Source organism: Eucyclogobius newberryi, unplaced genomic scaffold (assembly GCF_026437365.1).
Source record: "Eucyclogobius newberryi isolate DKJ021-1_F unplaced genomic scaffold, fEucNew1.0.hap1 SCAF_18, whole genome shotgun sequence".
Taxonomy (NCBI): Eukaryota; Metazoa; Chordata; class Actinopteri; order Gobiiformes; family Gobiidae; genus Eucyclogobius; species Eucyclogobius newberryi.
In genome coordinates, this window is record NW_027315812.1 from 26,051,987 (window position 1) to 26,066,546 (window position 14,560).

The 14,560-nt window shown below is 41.8% G+C and overlaps 1 protein-coding gene across 1 annotated transcript in view; it reads left to right on the forward strand.

Moving 5' to 3' along the window:
- LOC140364812 (partitioning defective 3 homolog) overlaps positions 1-14,560 on the forward strand; it is a 554,921-nt gene that overhangs the window by 226,314 nt on the left and 314,047 nt on the right. Inside the window, exons 11-12 of the mRNA XM_072451184.1 lie at positions 4,455-4,594; positions 5,269-5,397. Coding sequence (XP_072307285.1) covers positions 4,455-4,594; positions 5,269-5,397 — 269 coding nt within the window. The remainder of the gene's footprint in view (positions 1-4,454; positions 4,595-5,268; positions 5,398-14,560) is intronic.

Sequence of the window (14,560 nt, forward strand, 5' to 3'; positions counted from 1 at the left end):
CATTGCACTCCTTTTAATTGGCTATTGACATTTGTCTCATTTTTGCAACTTTAGTATTGTCCACAGAAAACCTTATTCAACCAACAAAAACTCTTAATGCAGTTCAGTGTTGGCACAAAAAAAGGCTGCTGAGCTTTAAATTCTACACGTAAACACAATTAAACTGCTGATAATGTTGCAACGCCGCAGTTATGACAGACATTACCTGCTTTTGTACCTCCACAGGCTTTAAACAACTTAACTTTTCGACTTTGTATGCAACCCCCTCATCACATCACGCCTTTTATCTGTTTTCGACTTCATCAACACCAGCGCTGTCAGCCGCGTCGCACCCTGACAGACAGACAAACCACGGAAAGTAGGTCATAACGAAGCGCGGCGTACTGACAGCTCGGCGCTATGAAAAGCCACACCGACACGAATGCTAATCACTATTGTTAGCGCAACCTTCACTCAAACTTTTATGCCTCACTGACTGCTGCAAAGTTCTGCGCGGAGAAACTTCTAATTCTTAATCATGATTTATTGAGTGCCGTTCTGTTCGCTGCCAAATCAAATATCTACGAGAGTTAAAGGTCCTATATTATGCGTTATTCGTGCATTTGAAACTATTTTTGGATAGGTTAGTTTTGATTTTTCTGTCCAAGAAAGCAAACTAAGGAAAATAAGTGTAGAATAATACAAGACCTGCTGTTTTAGATTTATTTTCTTATTGATCTTTCTTATTTTAATGTTGCACTATATATTTTTCATTTATTTATATTTAATTTATTTGCATTTGATCAGAATACCATGTGTTCTAATGAAAATGAAAGGTTTGCATATTTGGTTTCCCCCTGTATAACATAAAAATAAATAAATACATACGAATAAATACATATAAAAATATATAAATACATTCAAATAATACAAATAATACATAAATAACTAAATAGAAAAAAAAAAAAAAGTTGAAGGTAAGATCTGGCAACATGCTCCCAGTTAGAATGCTTTTTCAGAATATTCTCTCAGGATATTTTTAATTAATATCTGTATATATATATATTTTGCAACAAACTCATGTAATTGAATAGATGCAAGATAGAGAACTTTAATGCCATGCTGTGAAACATTTCCCGTTGTAACTTCTCCATAGAAACAAGCATTTGGTGGATTGTCCATCAGCAGTAACTAAAAAAGTCCAGCACTAACCAATGTCTAAATTGGACAAGACAAAGACTGAACAAAGCCTTAAATCAAGTCCAAACCAGGTCTAAACTGGGATTAAACTATTTCTAAACCAAAAACAAACCAGAACCACTAATGGACTAAACTCAAGTTGACAAATACAGAAAATACTTATGCAACATAAGGTCAAAACTATGTAATGTCTCTATATTGACACTAGATTATTATTGTAAATAGAAGCTATGTAACAGAATGCAGAACATACTTTTTTTGCACTGTTGAGTCTGTATTATTAAATTTGCAAATATTGATTCAAATCACATCCTAACTAAGTCATATTTCAAAATTTGCCTCATGCCCCGTCTGACATTTGACAAAGACGATCTGTTGAGGAGAAAAGGGCAATTCTGAGATGGTCTTATTTGTTTGTCGTTGTAATTGCATATTTCTGTTAGCCCGGTCATTCATATTCATTTGCAGAACACGAAAGGTCACTGCTAAATCCAAAGCAAATCACTTATACATAGAAGTACTTGCAAAAATACAGCTGGAAAATAAAATACTAGAAGTTAATTTAGATTTTTTCTGTATTCAACTGCTTCTATTGTCAAAATTCAAACTCCTACAACACATTTCCATTTCTATTAATACTCCATAAAGTTTCTTATTTCCACTGGTTCACTTTGGAGAGGATTGGTACAATAATATGTTTAATTTTCTAATAAATCACCATATTTCCAGTGATGGTAACTTTATTTGTTGAGCCCACATAGCGGAAGTGACCAGACGCCCCCATTTACCCGGGACGGTCCCAGTTTTGAGCCCTGTGTCCCATCAGATGTAGCCAAAACTATTGATTGTCCAAGTTTTATACAAGACATGTCCCAGTTGTCCCGGTATTTGAACACTTTAATACCTGCCTACAGTAAAGAGGGGAATATATGGTGTTTCTTTAGTTAAAATAGAGAAAATCTTCTTTAGAATAACCAGAACACACATAATCATATACTGACTCACAACTGAGCAGTGAAAGAGGTGAGAATAGAAATGTACATAATGAACCCTATTTTCTTTACAATTTTATCATTGTGTCCCAGTTTTTCAATTAGAAAAGCTGGTAACTCTACACATAGCAAAACAAAGCTAGCACACGTTAGCATCCGCTGTTTCCTGTTTATCAACGCACAGCACTCGTGTCAAGACCCAAAATATTACCGGTATATATCCAGTGCATAATGCCTCGAACATTATCCAAACACAAATGAAAACACATAAAGAAATGTTAAAATGTGGCGTAGAGGCGCAGATAATTAAAATAAATGCGGAAAAAGCTAACGACACACCGGAAAATAGTGTTGCTTACTCGACTTAGCTTTAGCCACATCTCACAGAATTGCTAAATGTCTTTTCGTGACACGCTGAAATTGGTCGCTTGATTAAAAAGTATAATTCAGATGCAATATACAGTTTATTTATTAACTCTGCAGAACCAGGCCCTTAGGATTGAAGTGTGTTCCACTATTAAAGGAACCGTTCTAAAGCGCTGAACCGGTCCAGTCGAAACGTAGCTTACCACTTTCTATGTATATAAGTAGAATATTTCTTGACCAAAGCGGTTGACCATGATTTTAATGCATTCAACACTCCGCAGTCATCCATCTCCATAGGTTTATTCTTGGACATCCAGCCTTTAATCCCACAGTCCTGTCCACACGCGGCTTCACAGTCCACACGCCGCGCTCCTCAACGCTCCATTCTGCTTCATAAGAACGCATCTATTTTTGGAGTTTTGGGGGTACACGGCTTTTCAACATGACGAGACACGCCCTGGTGGCAAACCGCTGCACATGTTTAGATAGATGGACGCATGCAGGAAAAAGTACAGGGCATCTGTGGTGGTCTCCGCGGTGATACTTCATTCGTCCATAGCGGTGTGTCATTTTTACTCCAGTCACTGACCACGGAATCAATCATCATAAAGCTGGTCATAAGTGGAATAATATTATACGTTGTTGGCGTATTTGTTACAGTTTAACGTATTACAAATTTTAAAAAATCATGTAAAATACAGGCTTTAATGTTGTTTGGTCATGATCTAGTCCAGGTTTAGTTTTGGATGTGTCACATCTTAGTTTAGTCCCAATTTGATAATGTGTTTGTGAATATAGTCTAGACAAAAATGTGTTTTTTTGTGAACGTTCACAATTCAGCCAGTCACATTTTTAAAATTCGAACAAATCTGTTAGACCGCTTCGTAGAGCTGACCTTCTCTTGCGTTTACTTGAGTAACCTTTAAATAAAATGCTACTCTTGGACTAGTTTCAAACAGAATACTTGTATTTCTAGTTGAGAAATTAATATATTTCAAGTCAAACCATTTTCTTTTTTGTGGAAAAGGTTTGGTTCCTCTTGCCACCTTAAATGATTGATGCTCCGTCAGAAATGATTTAGTTTTTTTGTGTCTATTCCTTGAAAATCCAGATTTTGTGCATTATTTAATGTTTAGTTTAACTTCAAACTCTAAATCAGATGTCACGTCCAGACTCTTGAGTAGTAGATTCCAGTGGCGTGCGGGGACTTTTATGGCAAGCCTACCTGGGGTGTCCTCAGTAGTTAGTAGTTTGCCCTAACTCAGTCAGGGCAAAACCTGCAAGCATCCTTGATCCCCACACACAGGTATATTCAGTTGTTTTGGGCTCAGATCCATGGGTTTGAGGCTGTGTGGTCCTCAGAGCATGTGCAGACCTCTGAAGCTCATTTTAGAGAGCGGGCCTCTGAACACGCCCACAGACTGAGCAGCTGTGGTAGAAGAAGAACCATGCTTCCCGTGCAGTACTGCCCAGCGGCCTGTAGTGGCCACTAAAAGACACCGTGAGTTCAGCCAAGCTTCAACAGCAGAAGTGAGGGGAAAACAGGCTTATTTGAATATATTCTAGAACAATTCAGATATAGTTGTAACACAAAGGGATTTTATATTTTATTAGCCAATCACTGATTGCCTTGACCGCCCTGACCGCACCCCACCGGTAGACTCTGCTCCACTTCAGATATATTGTAAAAGTAAAGTAAAGTAAAAGACTGCTGTGTGCTGTCTGTATCTACTTAAAAAGTGTTTTACTCTGGACGAAGCAGGACATGCTCTCTTAGCATGCTAGTTGTTGTTAGCTTTACCATGAGGCTTTAACTTCCTCGCTCCCTCTGAAAGCTCTTATAAACTCAATGTGAACATTTATTAAGCTGTAGATCAGACTCTCTAAATGTCATGTGTTCTGGTATTTCACGTTCAGGTCAGGAGGGTCTCGGGTTCAGCATCACCTCCAGAGACGTTCCCATAGGGGGCAGCGCTCCCATCTTCGTCAAGAACATCCTTCCCAGAGGAGCGGCGATTGAGGACGGTCGACTCAAAGCAGGGGACCGCTTGCTCGAGGTAACTTAAACAGTCACAACTAGAATACAAAAATAACATCTGATTTTGGTGTTTGCTCAAAAGAAATCTGTTCATCAAAACCTCCTGGTGACATGTATTTTCAGAGTAATGTTTGTATTTGAAAGACAAAGTACAATGGATTTTCAAACAACTCTTTCAACAATTTCTCTTTCGTTTTTGATTGACAGAACCTGCACTGGTTTGAACAATCAGAAAGAAATCCGATTAATCACATACAATGTTACTGTTTACATGACGTTTCAATGATCTAATAATCTCCAGAAATCAGATCATGATTTTTGGTGTGGATTTAAACCGCCTAAAGTGTAATTTACCGCTCCATTTTATGAATTTGATACTTACTGCATCTTAATTAGCGCTTTGAGTGCCTTGAAGGTGGAAAAGCGCTATAATACACTCTAATAATGATAATAATAATATAATTAACCTTAATAAAGCATGAACAAAGACATCATAATGAACAAATTGTTTATTTAGAATTATTCAGATTTACTAATTAATTAATTAAGGAGTTATGGTGTTTATTAACCATTTGTTCATTATGAATTAAGTCATTGTTCATACTTTATTGAGGCAAATAAAAGTGTAGTTACTGATTTTATTTGACAAGAGAATAAAGAAAAGTCTGAATAAATGTGTCTGAACTTGTGCAGGTGAGTGGAGTGGACCTGAATGGGAAAAGCCAGGAGGAGGTGGTGGCCCTGCTCAGAGCGACACCCATGGGTGGCATCGTCAACCTGTCAGTCACCCGACCAGAGGACCCCCTGCTGCCCAGAGAAGTGGTGAGTTTATTTTTACTTTTAAAGCAAACATTGAGCTGTATTTGGTTTTATTTGTGCATGTTCAGAGGTTAGAATGATTGAGAAAACCACCCAGTGACATCAAGCAGTGGAGGCAAACACAGTCCCATTCTGATTACTCCAGGGCTCCAATTTTCTTCAATTTCCGACTGTTTTAAAGTGGTTATGGATGATATTTTCCAACTTCCCTCCAAAAATGATCACTACTATGATGAATGTGCGAGTAGAAATATGCTTAAATGTATTATAATGCTTTGGTAAATAGAGGTGAATAGACTGTATCACTTATAATATTTGACAGTCTTTTGAAGGTTTTTGATCATTTTGTACATTTTTAAAACCGCAATTTCAAATTTATACATTATTTTCCCGATTTCAATCTTCGACCCTCCAAAGACAAACCTATTAAAGTGAATTTATTATTGAAAAAAAAGCAAAACTACATATACTTTCCATCCCCCTGCCTGGTGTCACCACTCGTACGGCTCCACTGAGGGGGACTTTGGCGGTCGGTCAGCAGATGGCCAGCTGTGCCACTCGGCTGCTGTGACTATGGCGCCACCTCCTCTTACCCACAATCCTCTGCATGCACCCTCTGATCTTTTCATTGCCAAAACTCAAAATAGTATTTTTTGCCTGCCCTGCAAAAACGTATAGCTATCAAGGGCAGAATTAGCCCTCTTGAAGGTGACATTATGCAAAACCAAAGTAAACGTGTTTAGTTTATTTATGTTGAACTACTGTATTTTCAAATAACACTGCGTCGCTCGATATATTATGTACTGCCAAATACTCAAAGCCCAAGACCTGAAAAAGCTGGATTTGTGCTTCCCTATGATGTGTCTCTCCACAGATCTGACCTGTAATTTGCTCCAAAACTGTTCCAATAAAATGAGGAAGGTTTTTCAGACAACCGGGAATTAAATATATGAAAAAAAAGACTTAAACTAGAGTAAGACCAAACAGGTATCTTCTTCAGGGCTTAAGTTTGTGACTGTGAATCCGTGGTAGGCGTCGTTTTAGTGACGTTACCAAGAAAGACCCCGGTGCCATTTAAATGCCTCTGACCCTGGTGTGTGAGGGCAGGAAATGTCTGTTTAAGGCCGGCCTCAAAGATCTTTCATAGATCTTCTTCTACTAACCACAGACCCTCTCGATGCAACAGAAACGCATGCCGCATTTCCTTCTTTCTGCAAGAAGTCCAGAGTATGTTTTATGTACTCGAATTGCAGCAATCTTTTCATGGCAATATTTTACAGCGATTTGGTGTAATCCTTCAATCGTCCAGGAGTGTTCCATTGTAGAAAAAGATTCATTCGTAGTCATCTGGACTCTCTCAATCTGTGGATCTAGTTTGTAACATAAGGCCGCAGTTATTGTATTACTTTGTTTACGGATCCGCCGCACTTAGATGATTGAATTATTGATTTCTACAAGATAAATAAAATAAATTATTATACATTTTTTTTGTATAAAGTACCACCAACAACGCAAAATATTATTAAATGAAATATAAAAAGCGGTATTAAGTCAAAAGATAAGAGCGTGTGAAGCAGTTTTACGCCAAAATCCTGCGGGAGTCATTTTATATTGGAAAGCATTGTTGTGACAAAGCAGCTCCGTCCCTGCGCGCCTGTTTCCGTGTCTGCTGCGCACCTTTATATCGCAAATACACATTAAACCCGTTTACCACATTTTCTCCAGCGCGTTTTGCCGTGACTAAGAGTGCACACTTAGAAGCGTCAGTTCTACCAACGCAAATCTACATTTACACTCACCTGCGTCTCCCCCCTCCTTCCCCTGGTACGTTTTTGGGAAACCCGGTAGAAAAAGTCTTTTGAAATTTAAATGATATTTATATTTCGCCCGCCTGTTCAATATATTTCATTTAAAAATCCGTAAAGCAAGTAATAAAATAACTGCGGCTTAAATGGCCTCCATAACTCCTCTTTCAAACCATCTCTTCTCCTGCTTGGAATCTTCACATCACTGTCTTCAATGAGTGTTTAGTGGCTTTAAGATGAAGCTGCACGCCGCTGTAAACGATGCGTGACAACGTTTTGACTTTTTGTGTTTTTTTACGGCGATGCTTTACAGCAGTGTTTTACAGCAGTGTTTTACAGCAGTGTTTTACAGCAGTGTTTTACAGCAGTGTTTTAAGGCAATGTTTTACTGATATGTTTTACGCCGATGTTTTGCACCGATAATTTAGGCCAATGATTTACTGACGCTCCTCAAATCTTTTTTGCTCTTTTGGAGTTGTAGAAAAATATTCCGTTGTAGTGATCTGTAAACGTTTCGACGCTCATCCGAGGGTCATTCTCAATCTTTTCGAGTTGTTCTAGTTTTATTCTTTTGGATCAATCCTTTTGACTTCCCACTGTCACCAGGAGGAGGCGCCAGACACTGATACAAATGTAGAAAGGGTAATAATGTTTTACTTTAGATTGTATGTAAAAGAGCCAGCCTGGTACTACACGCTCATTACACGCGGCGCCACCGCGTTAGTACATTTGTCATCACCGCGGCAGCCTTATAAAGGTTTTGTCTTCCATTCTCATAGCAGGGCGTTCACAAATCTCAATAATCCCTCCAAGTATGTTCATAAAATCAGATAAGGAGGCCAAGGCTCTGCTGGTGACAGTTATTGCAAATAAAAAATGGTAAAATGAGCTACTTTGGAATTGGCTGCTCCGTCACTGTGGCTGTGTGGTGGTGTTACACACTGTGAGGAAATGAAGATATAGTGAAGTCGCTCAGATTGGAGACTATTGCATGTGCTTTTGTAATAACTGCAAAAATGTTCAGCTAAAGAAGGGTGAGACCTCATTTTAAGATCTGGTTTCAAGAACATGTCTTATATTATATTAGATAGACTTCTCCCTGTGGCTCAGAGAAGAGACTTTAAAGCAGCTCTGCTTGTGTACAAGTCATGGCCTAGCACCAAAGTACATCTCAGACATGTTAGTGCCACATGAACCATCTCGGACTCTGAGGACCTCAGGGACCGGCCTCCTGCTGGTGCCAGAGTCAGGACTAAACATGGACCGGCCTCCTGCTGGTGCCAGAGTCAGGACTAAACATGGACCGGCCTCCTACTGGTGCCAGAGTCAGGACTAAACATGGACCGGCCTCCTGCTGGTGCCCAGAGTCAGGACTAAACATGGACCGGCCTCCTGCTGGTGCCAGAGTCAGGACTAAACATGGACCGGCCTCCTGCTGGTGCCAGAGTCAGGACTAAACATGGACCGGCCTCCTGCTGGTGCCAGAGTCAGGACTAAACATGGACCGGCCTCCTGCTGGTGCCAGAGTCAGGACTAAACATGGACCGGCCTCTTGCTGGTGCCAGAGTCAGGACTAAACATGGACCGGCCTCTTGCTGGTGCCAGTGTCAGGACTAAACCTGAACTGGCCTCCTGCTGGTGCCAGAGTCAAGACTAAACATGGACCGGCCTCTTGCTGGTGCCCAGAGTCAGGACTAAACACAAACCGGCCTCCTGCTGGTGCCAGAGTCAGGACTAAACATGGACCGACCTCCTGCTGGTGCCAGAGTCAGGACTAAACCTGAACTGGCCTCCTGCTGGTGCCAGAGTCAGGACTAAATCTGAACTGGCCTCCTGCTGGTGCCAGTGTCAGGACTAAACATGGACCGGCCTCCTGCTGGTGCCAGAGTCAGGACTAAACATGGACCGGCCTCCTGCTGGTGCCAGAGTCAGGACTAAACATGGACCGGCCTCTTGCTGGTGCCAGAGTCAGGACTAAACATGGACCGGCCTCTTGCTGGTGCCAGTGTCAGGACTAAACCTGAACTGGCCTCCTGCTGGTGCCAGAGTCAAGACTAAACATGGACCGGCCTCCTGCTGGTGCCAGAGTCAGGACTAAACATGGACCGGCCTCCTGCTGGTGCCAGAGTCAGGACTAAACATGGACCGGCCTCCTGCTGGTGCCAGAGTCAGGACTAAACATGGACCGGCCTCCTGCTGGTGCCAGAGTCAGGACTAAACATGGACCGGCCTCTTGCTGGTGCCAGAGTCAGGACTAAACATGGACCGGCCTCTTGCTGGTGCCAGTGTCAGGACTAAACCTGAACTGGCCTCCTGCTGGTGCCAGAGTCAAGACTAAACATGGACCGGCCTCTTGCTGGTGCCCAGAGTCAGGACTAAACACAAACCGGCCTCCTGCTGGTGCCAGAGTCAGGACTAAACATGGACCGACCTCCTGCTGGTGCCAGAGTCAGGACTAAACCTGAACTGGCCTCCTGCTGGTGCCAGAGTCAGGACTAAATCTGAACTGGCCTCCTGCTGGTGCCAGTGTCAGGACTAAACATGGACCGGCCTCCTGCTGGTGCCAGAGTCAGGACTAAACATGGACCGGCCTCCTGCTGGTGCCAGAGTCAGGACTAAACATGGACCGGCCTCTTGCTGGTGCCAGAGTCAGGACTAAACATGGACCGGCCTCTTGCTGGTGCCAGTGTCAGGACTAAACCTGAACTGGCCTCCTGCTGGTGCCAGAGTCAAGACTAAACATGGACCGGCCTCTTGCTGGTGCCAGAGTCAGGACTAAACACAAACCGGCCTCCTGCTGGTGCCAGAGTCAGGACTAAACCTGAACTGGCCTCCTGCTGGTGCCAGAGTCAGGACTAAATCTGAACTGGCCTCCTGCTGGTGCCAGAGTCAGGACTAAATCTGAACTGGCCTCCTGCTGGTGCCAGTGTCAGGACTAAACATGGACCAGCCTCCTGCTGGTGCCAGTGTCAGGACTAAACATGGACCGGCCTCCTGCTGGTGCCAGAGTCAGGACTAAACATGGACCGGCCCCCTGCTGGTGCCAGAGTCAGGAGTAAACATGGACCGGCCTCCTACTGGTGCCAGAGTCAGGACTAAACATGGACCGGCCTCCTGCTGGTGCCAGAGTCAGGACTAAACATGGAGCGGCCTCCTGCTGGTGCCAGAGTCAGGACTAAACATGGATCGGCCTCCTGCTGGTGCCAGAGTCAGGACTAAACATGGACCGGCCTCCTGCTGGTGCCAGAGTCAGGACTAAACATGGAGCGGCCTCCTGCTGGTGCCAGAGTCAGGACTAAACATGGATCGGCCTCCTGCTGGTGCCAGAGTCAGGACTAAACATGGAGCGGCCTCCTGCTGGTGCCAGAGTCAGGACTAAACATGGACCGGCCTCCTGCTGGTGCCAGAGTCAGGACTAAACATGGACCGGCCTCCTGCTGGTGCCAGAGTCAGGACTAAACATGGACCGGCCTCCTGCTGGTGCCAGAGTCAGGACTAAACATGGACCGGCCTCCTGCTGGTGCCAGAGTCAGGACTAAACATGGATCGGCCTCCTGCTGGTGCCAGAGTCAGGACTAAACATGGATCGGCCTCCTGCTGGTGCCAGAGTCAGGACTAAACATGGATAATCTGCATTACAGTTTAATGCAGCTAAAATCTTCCTGAAGATGTGAGACAGGTTCTACTCTGACAATGTTCAAATCTAAGCTAAAAACAGTTCTATTTAGCTGTACATGTGACTGAAAGGATGTTCTTTGCACTCTTTTCTTTTATGTCTTAAACGGTTTTATGATTTCCGTCATGTCTTTGTGATGTTAATGCATTTTTTCCGTGTTGTGTGAAGCACTTTGAAATGTCTTGTGTACAAACTGTGCTCTTCTAATAAACTTGCCTTGCCTATTGTTGTCAGGGATTGAACATTTTAGTGCCAAAAAGCAATGACACCTTTTTTTTATTGTATCCACCATCAACATCTTTTGCCTTTAGTGCATTTTTGCTGAAAATAACAATGTTAAACTTTGTACCAAATTTTCTTTCACATGGATATTTCTAGTACTTACATAAATATTAACAATAAACCAGGACAAATATCAGCATTTTGAACATATTCTGATCTCATTCCCCAGCCTTTTTACCGCTGCTCTTCCTCTCCCGCTGCACAGAGCAGTTTGTGCTGACACACACAATCCCCGTGTGCAGGTTTGGTGAGGACAAGCCCCTGTTTCTCTGTAATAATAACTCACTCAAATGTCACGCTTCAATGTGCAACAAGCAATGGCATCTGTCAGCCAGAGAAAACATGGCTTTCATCGTGCGTTTGTGCTGTCAGCAGAGATGGACCGGGCCTGTAATTCACCTGTGTGTGGGAGAAGCAGGCAAACACCGCTTAATTTGTTTTAAAAGGTTGTCATGGTTAATTATGTGCAGAGATGTTTTTGGTATGTGAGCTGAAGTACGTCCAATTATATAAACAGTGATGCTAAAAGGTGTTACTGAACATAAACAAGAGAAGGTGCAGAATATGTGATGTGTATCGAAACTAAATACCATATTTTCCGGACTATAAGTGCACCTTTTTTCATAGTTTTGACTTATACTAGACTTATACTTATATTTATACTTACATACTTATACTCCGGAGCAACTTATATGTGATATTATTTGTTATTTTCACACTTTTTCTTCTCTATTATGCATTTTTTGGTTGGTGCAACTATAGTCCGGAAAATATGGAATCGATATAAAAAAAATAAACGTGGCAAATATTGACCCTTCTTTAACAGTTTTAGAAGAGCAGTATATAAGGAAGTATATATGTTGTTATATGTGTTTTATTACCATTGTGGTATCGAAATCGGTATCTAGTATCAGCTGGCACATTGTAACTTCTCTGGTCCGCTGATTGCTTAGAATGTTCCACAGTACGGCATTCAATGATCTCGGAGTCGTTTAAGTGCAGAAAAAACAAAACATCAATAAAACTAAAATAGATATCAAATAGATTAAAAACAGGCATTCTCAATATGTGCCGATAAGGATTGATTTATTTATAGTTTTATTTATAGCCAATACAATGCCCGCTATTTGGTTTGCTGCTGTTGCCAATAACAACTATTTACCTAAAATGATATTTAGATTTTAAAATCCATAGAAAGGCCCACAAATCTAAATAATAAGAAATGAAAAAAAAATGACAACATCCATTGCATAATTTTGTAAACATACTGCCATATTTTTTGCCTGATTAATAATATAATCTCCATTTTACTCCTGTCTTCTGATTAAAAAAAAGATAATTCCGGCACCAAAAGGCTAATTCTTACTGCTGGACTTCATGGAGATAGAAAGGCAATAACATCACCATGGAGACAATCAGGTGGACGACTATCTACCCGAACAGTTCCTTAGTGCACCTTTAATAACACTTTATTCGTTATTCAAACAGCTTTAATCACTAAAAGCCTAAACTTCTGACCTCAAATTAACAAATGGTGGAACAACATTCATCCATTCTGATCATTTTAAGCAGACATCTCACTGCAAAGTTTGTTTCCTGGACTGTTTTTTGCGATGTTGTTACATGACATTGGTTTTGGGCATGTTTGTGTGGAGTTTGTGCGCCGCGTTGTGTTTTCCCCCTGGAACTCCAGGTTCCTCCATTAACATGTGCAATAGACTCTCTCTCCGGTTAGTTCCTCCTCGTCAAAGCTCAGCCTGCAGCTATGTACTTCGGATTATGGTTTACAATCTGGAGAAGGGGCCCTATATATTACATTCGGTTTCCAGCTCATATCCTCTGGCCCTGTAGCTGATTTAGAAAAATATGTTTGCACTCAACAAAGATCTTAGTTTCACATGTGAAATAATAACAAAATAAAGTCAATTTGAACTTTTTCGGCAAAACCACATCTTCCCCCAATTTAATCAAGGCCCGTATTCCATGTGCAGTATGAATGAGGTGCATTACCTTTACTGACCATTGGAGAACAACAATTTATCGTTAAGCTTTTTGAAAATGGCATAATAATCTAATAAGATAACCTAATAAACTCTCCATATGCTTTATCATTGTTTTAGAGTCCAGCTTTAAATGACGTACTATTCCAAAAAGTCTAGAATTGATTACTTTGGGTTACTACAACTGCCGTCATTTTCGGGCTGTAGATCGCTCCTGAATAAAATAAATGTACAACACAAACATAAATTGTGTCACCTTGTATCATGAGGTTTTTACACACATATTTGTCCCTCGTGGTGATGCTGCGTGGAATGGGGGTGACAGAGAGGGAAGCACATGCAGGAACTTGTCAGTCTATCACTAACTTTAATAACCTACACAAACCAGTGCTAGGTGTGGAAATGTTGTTTCACTCTCAGTCGACAAAACAGCTCTGGTTTTTCATAATCTGTGATGTTCTGGAAGCTAACTCTGTGACTGAAAATGCACTGAAGCTAACGCGTGGAACAGAACCAGCCTTCAGAATGACGCCGATCTATTTACAGACATTGGAAAGGTCTATTAGAAACCAATTTCCACCAACACCAACTTCTCTCATCATGCTCATTGGCCTAACAAGCAGGTGTACCTAATAAAGTGGGTAAATGCCTAACTGTCTTCTTAGCAACCAGCTTCAAATGCCACACAACACAACATCTACACAGCCTATTTCTCACCTGCACCCGAGTGTGACGACAATACGGCCTCGATTAGATCTCGGGTTGGCCCCTTTCTCTCTCGGCTGCAGACGTTTGGTAATTTTATGTCCGATCGCTTTATGAAGTGTGGCGGACAAATAGGCCCGCGGATCCTCCGTTGTAACGGGGCCGACCACATAAGTGCAATTAAACAGTGCATTAAAAGCCACTCTTTACGGCCATATCGCACTTGTCACTGATCCATTAGTAGTTGTATCTGCCAAGCGATGAGAGCGCTAATTGCAAGATTAATTCCGGGCCTTGATTGATGTGACAGCCAAATTTACGGCGGTGTGTGTGTGTGTGTGTGTGTGTGTGTGTGTGCGTGTGTGTGCGTGTGTGGAAACGCTGGGTTTGTCATAGAGAAAGAAAATGGAAATATGTTTGACGAGTTTAGCAGATTAATGGGCTGTTTCGGGAATTTTCGACAAGGGTGGTCTGTAGTGAAGTCTGCGCATTTCTTTCTTTTTTAACCACTGGAATGTGTTTTTGGAGAAGTTTGATGAATGTTGTTTTGCTGTTGTTGTTTTGTTGCCTGGCATGCAGGTTAAAGGTCGTGGTAACTTTCTGAAAGTATTTATGGTACTTTAAGCCATCTCATTTAAAATGTCGACGACGCAGATAAACAGATGGATTATAATTAGAAAGCTTGGGAAACCCTTTAA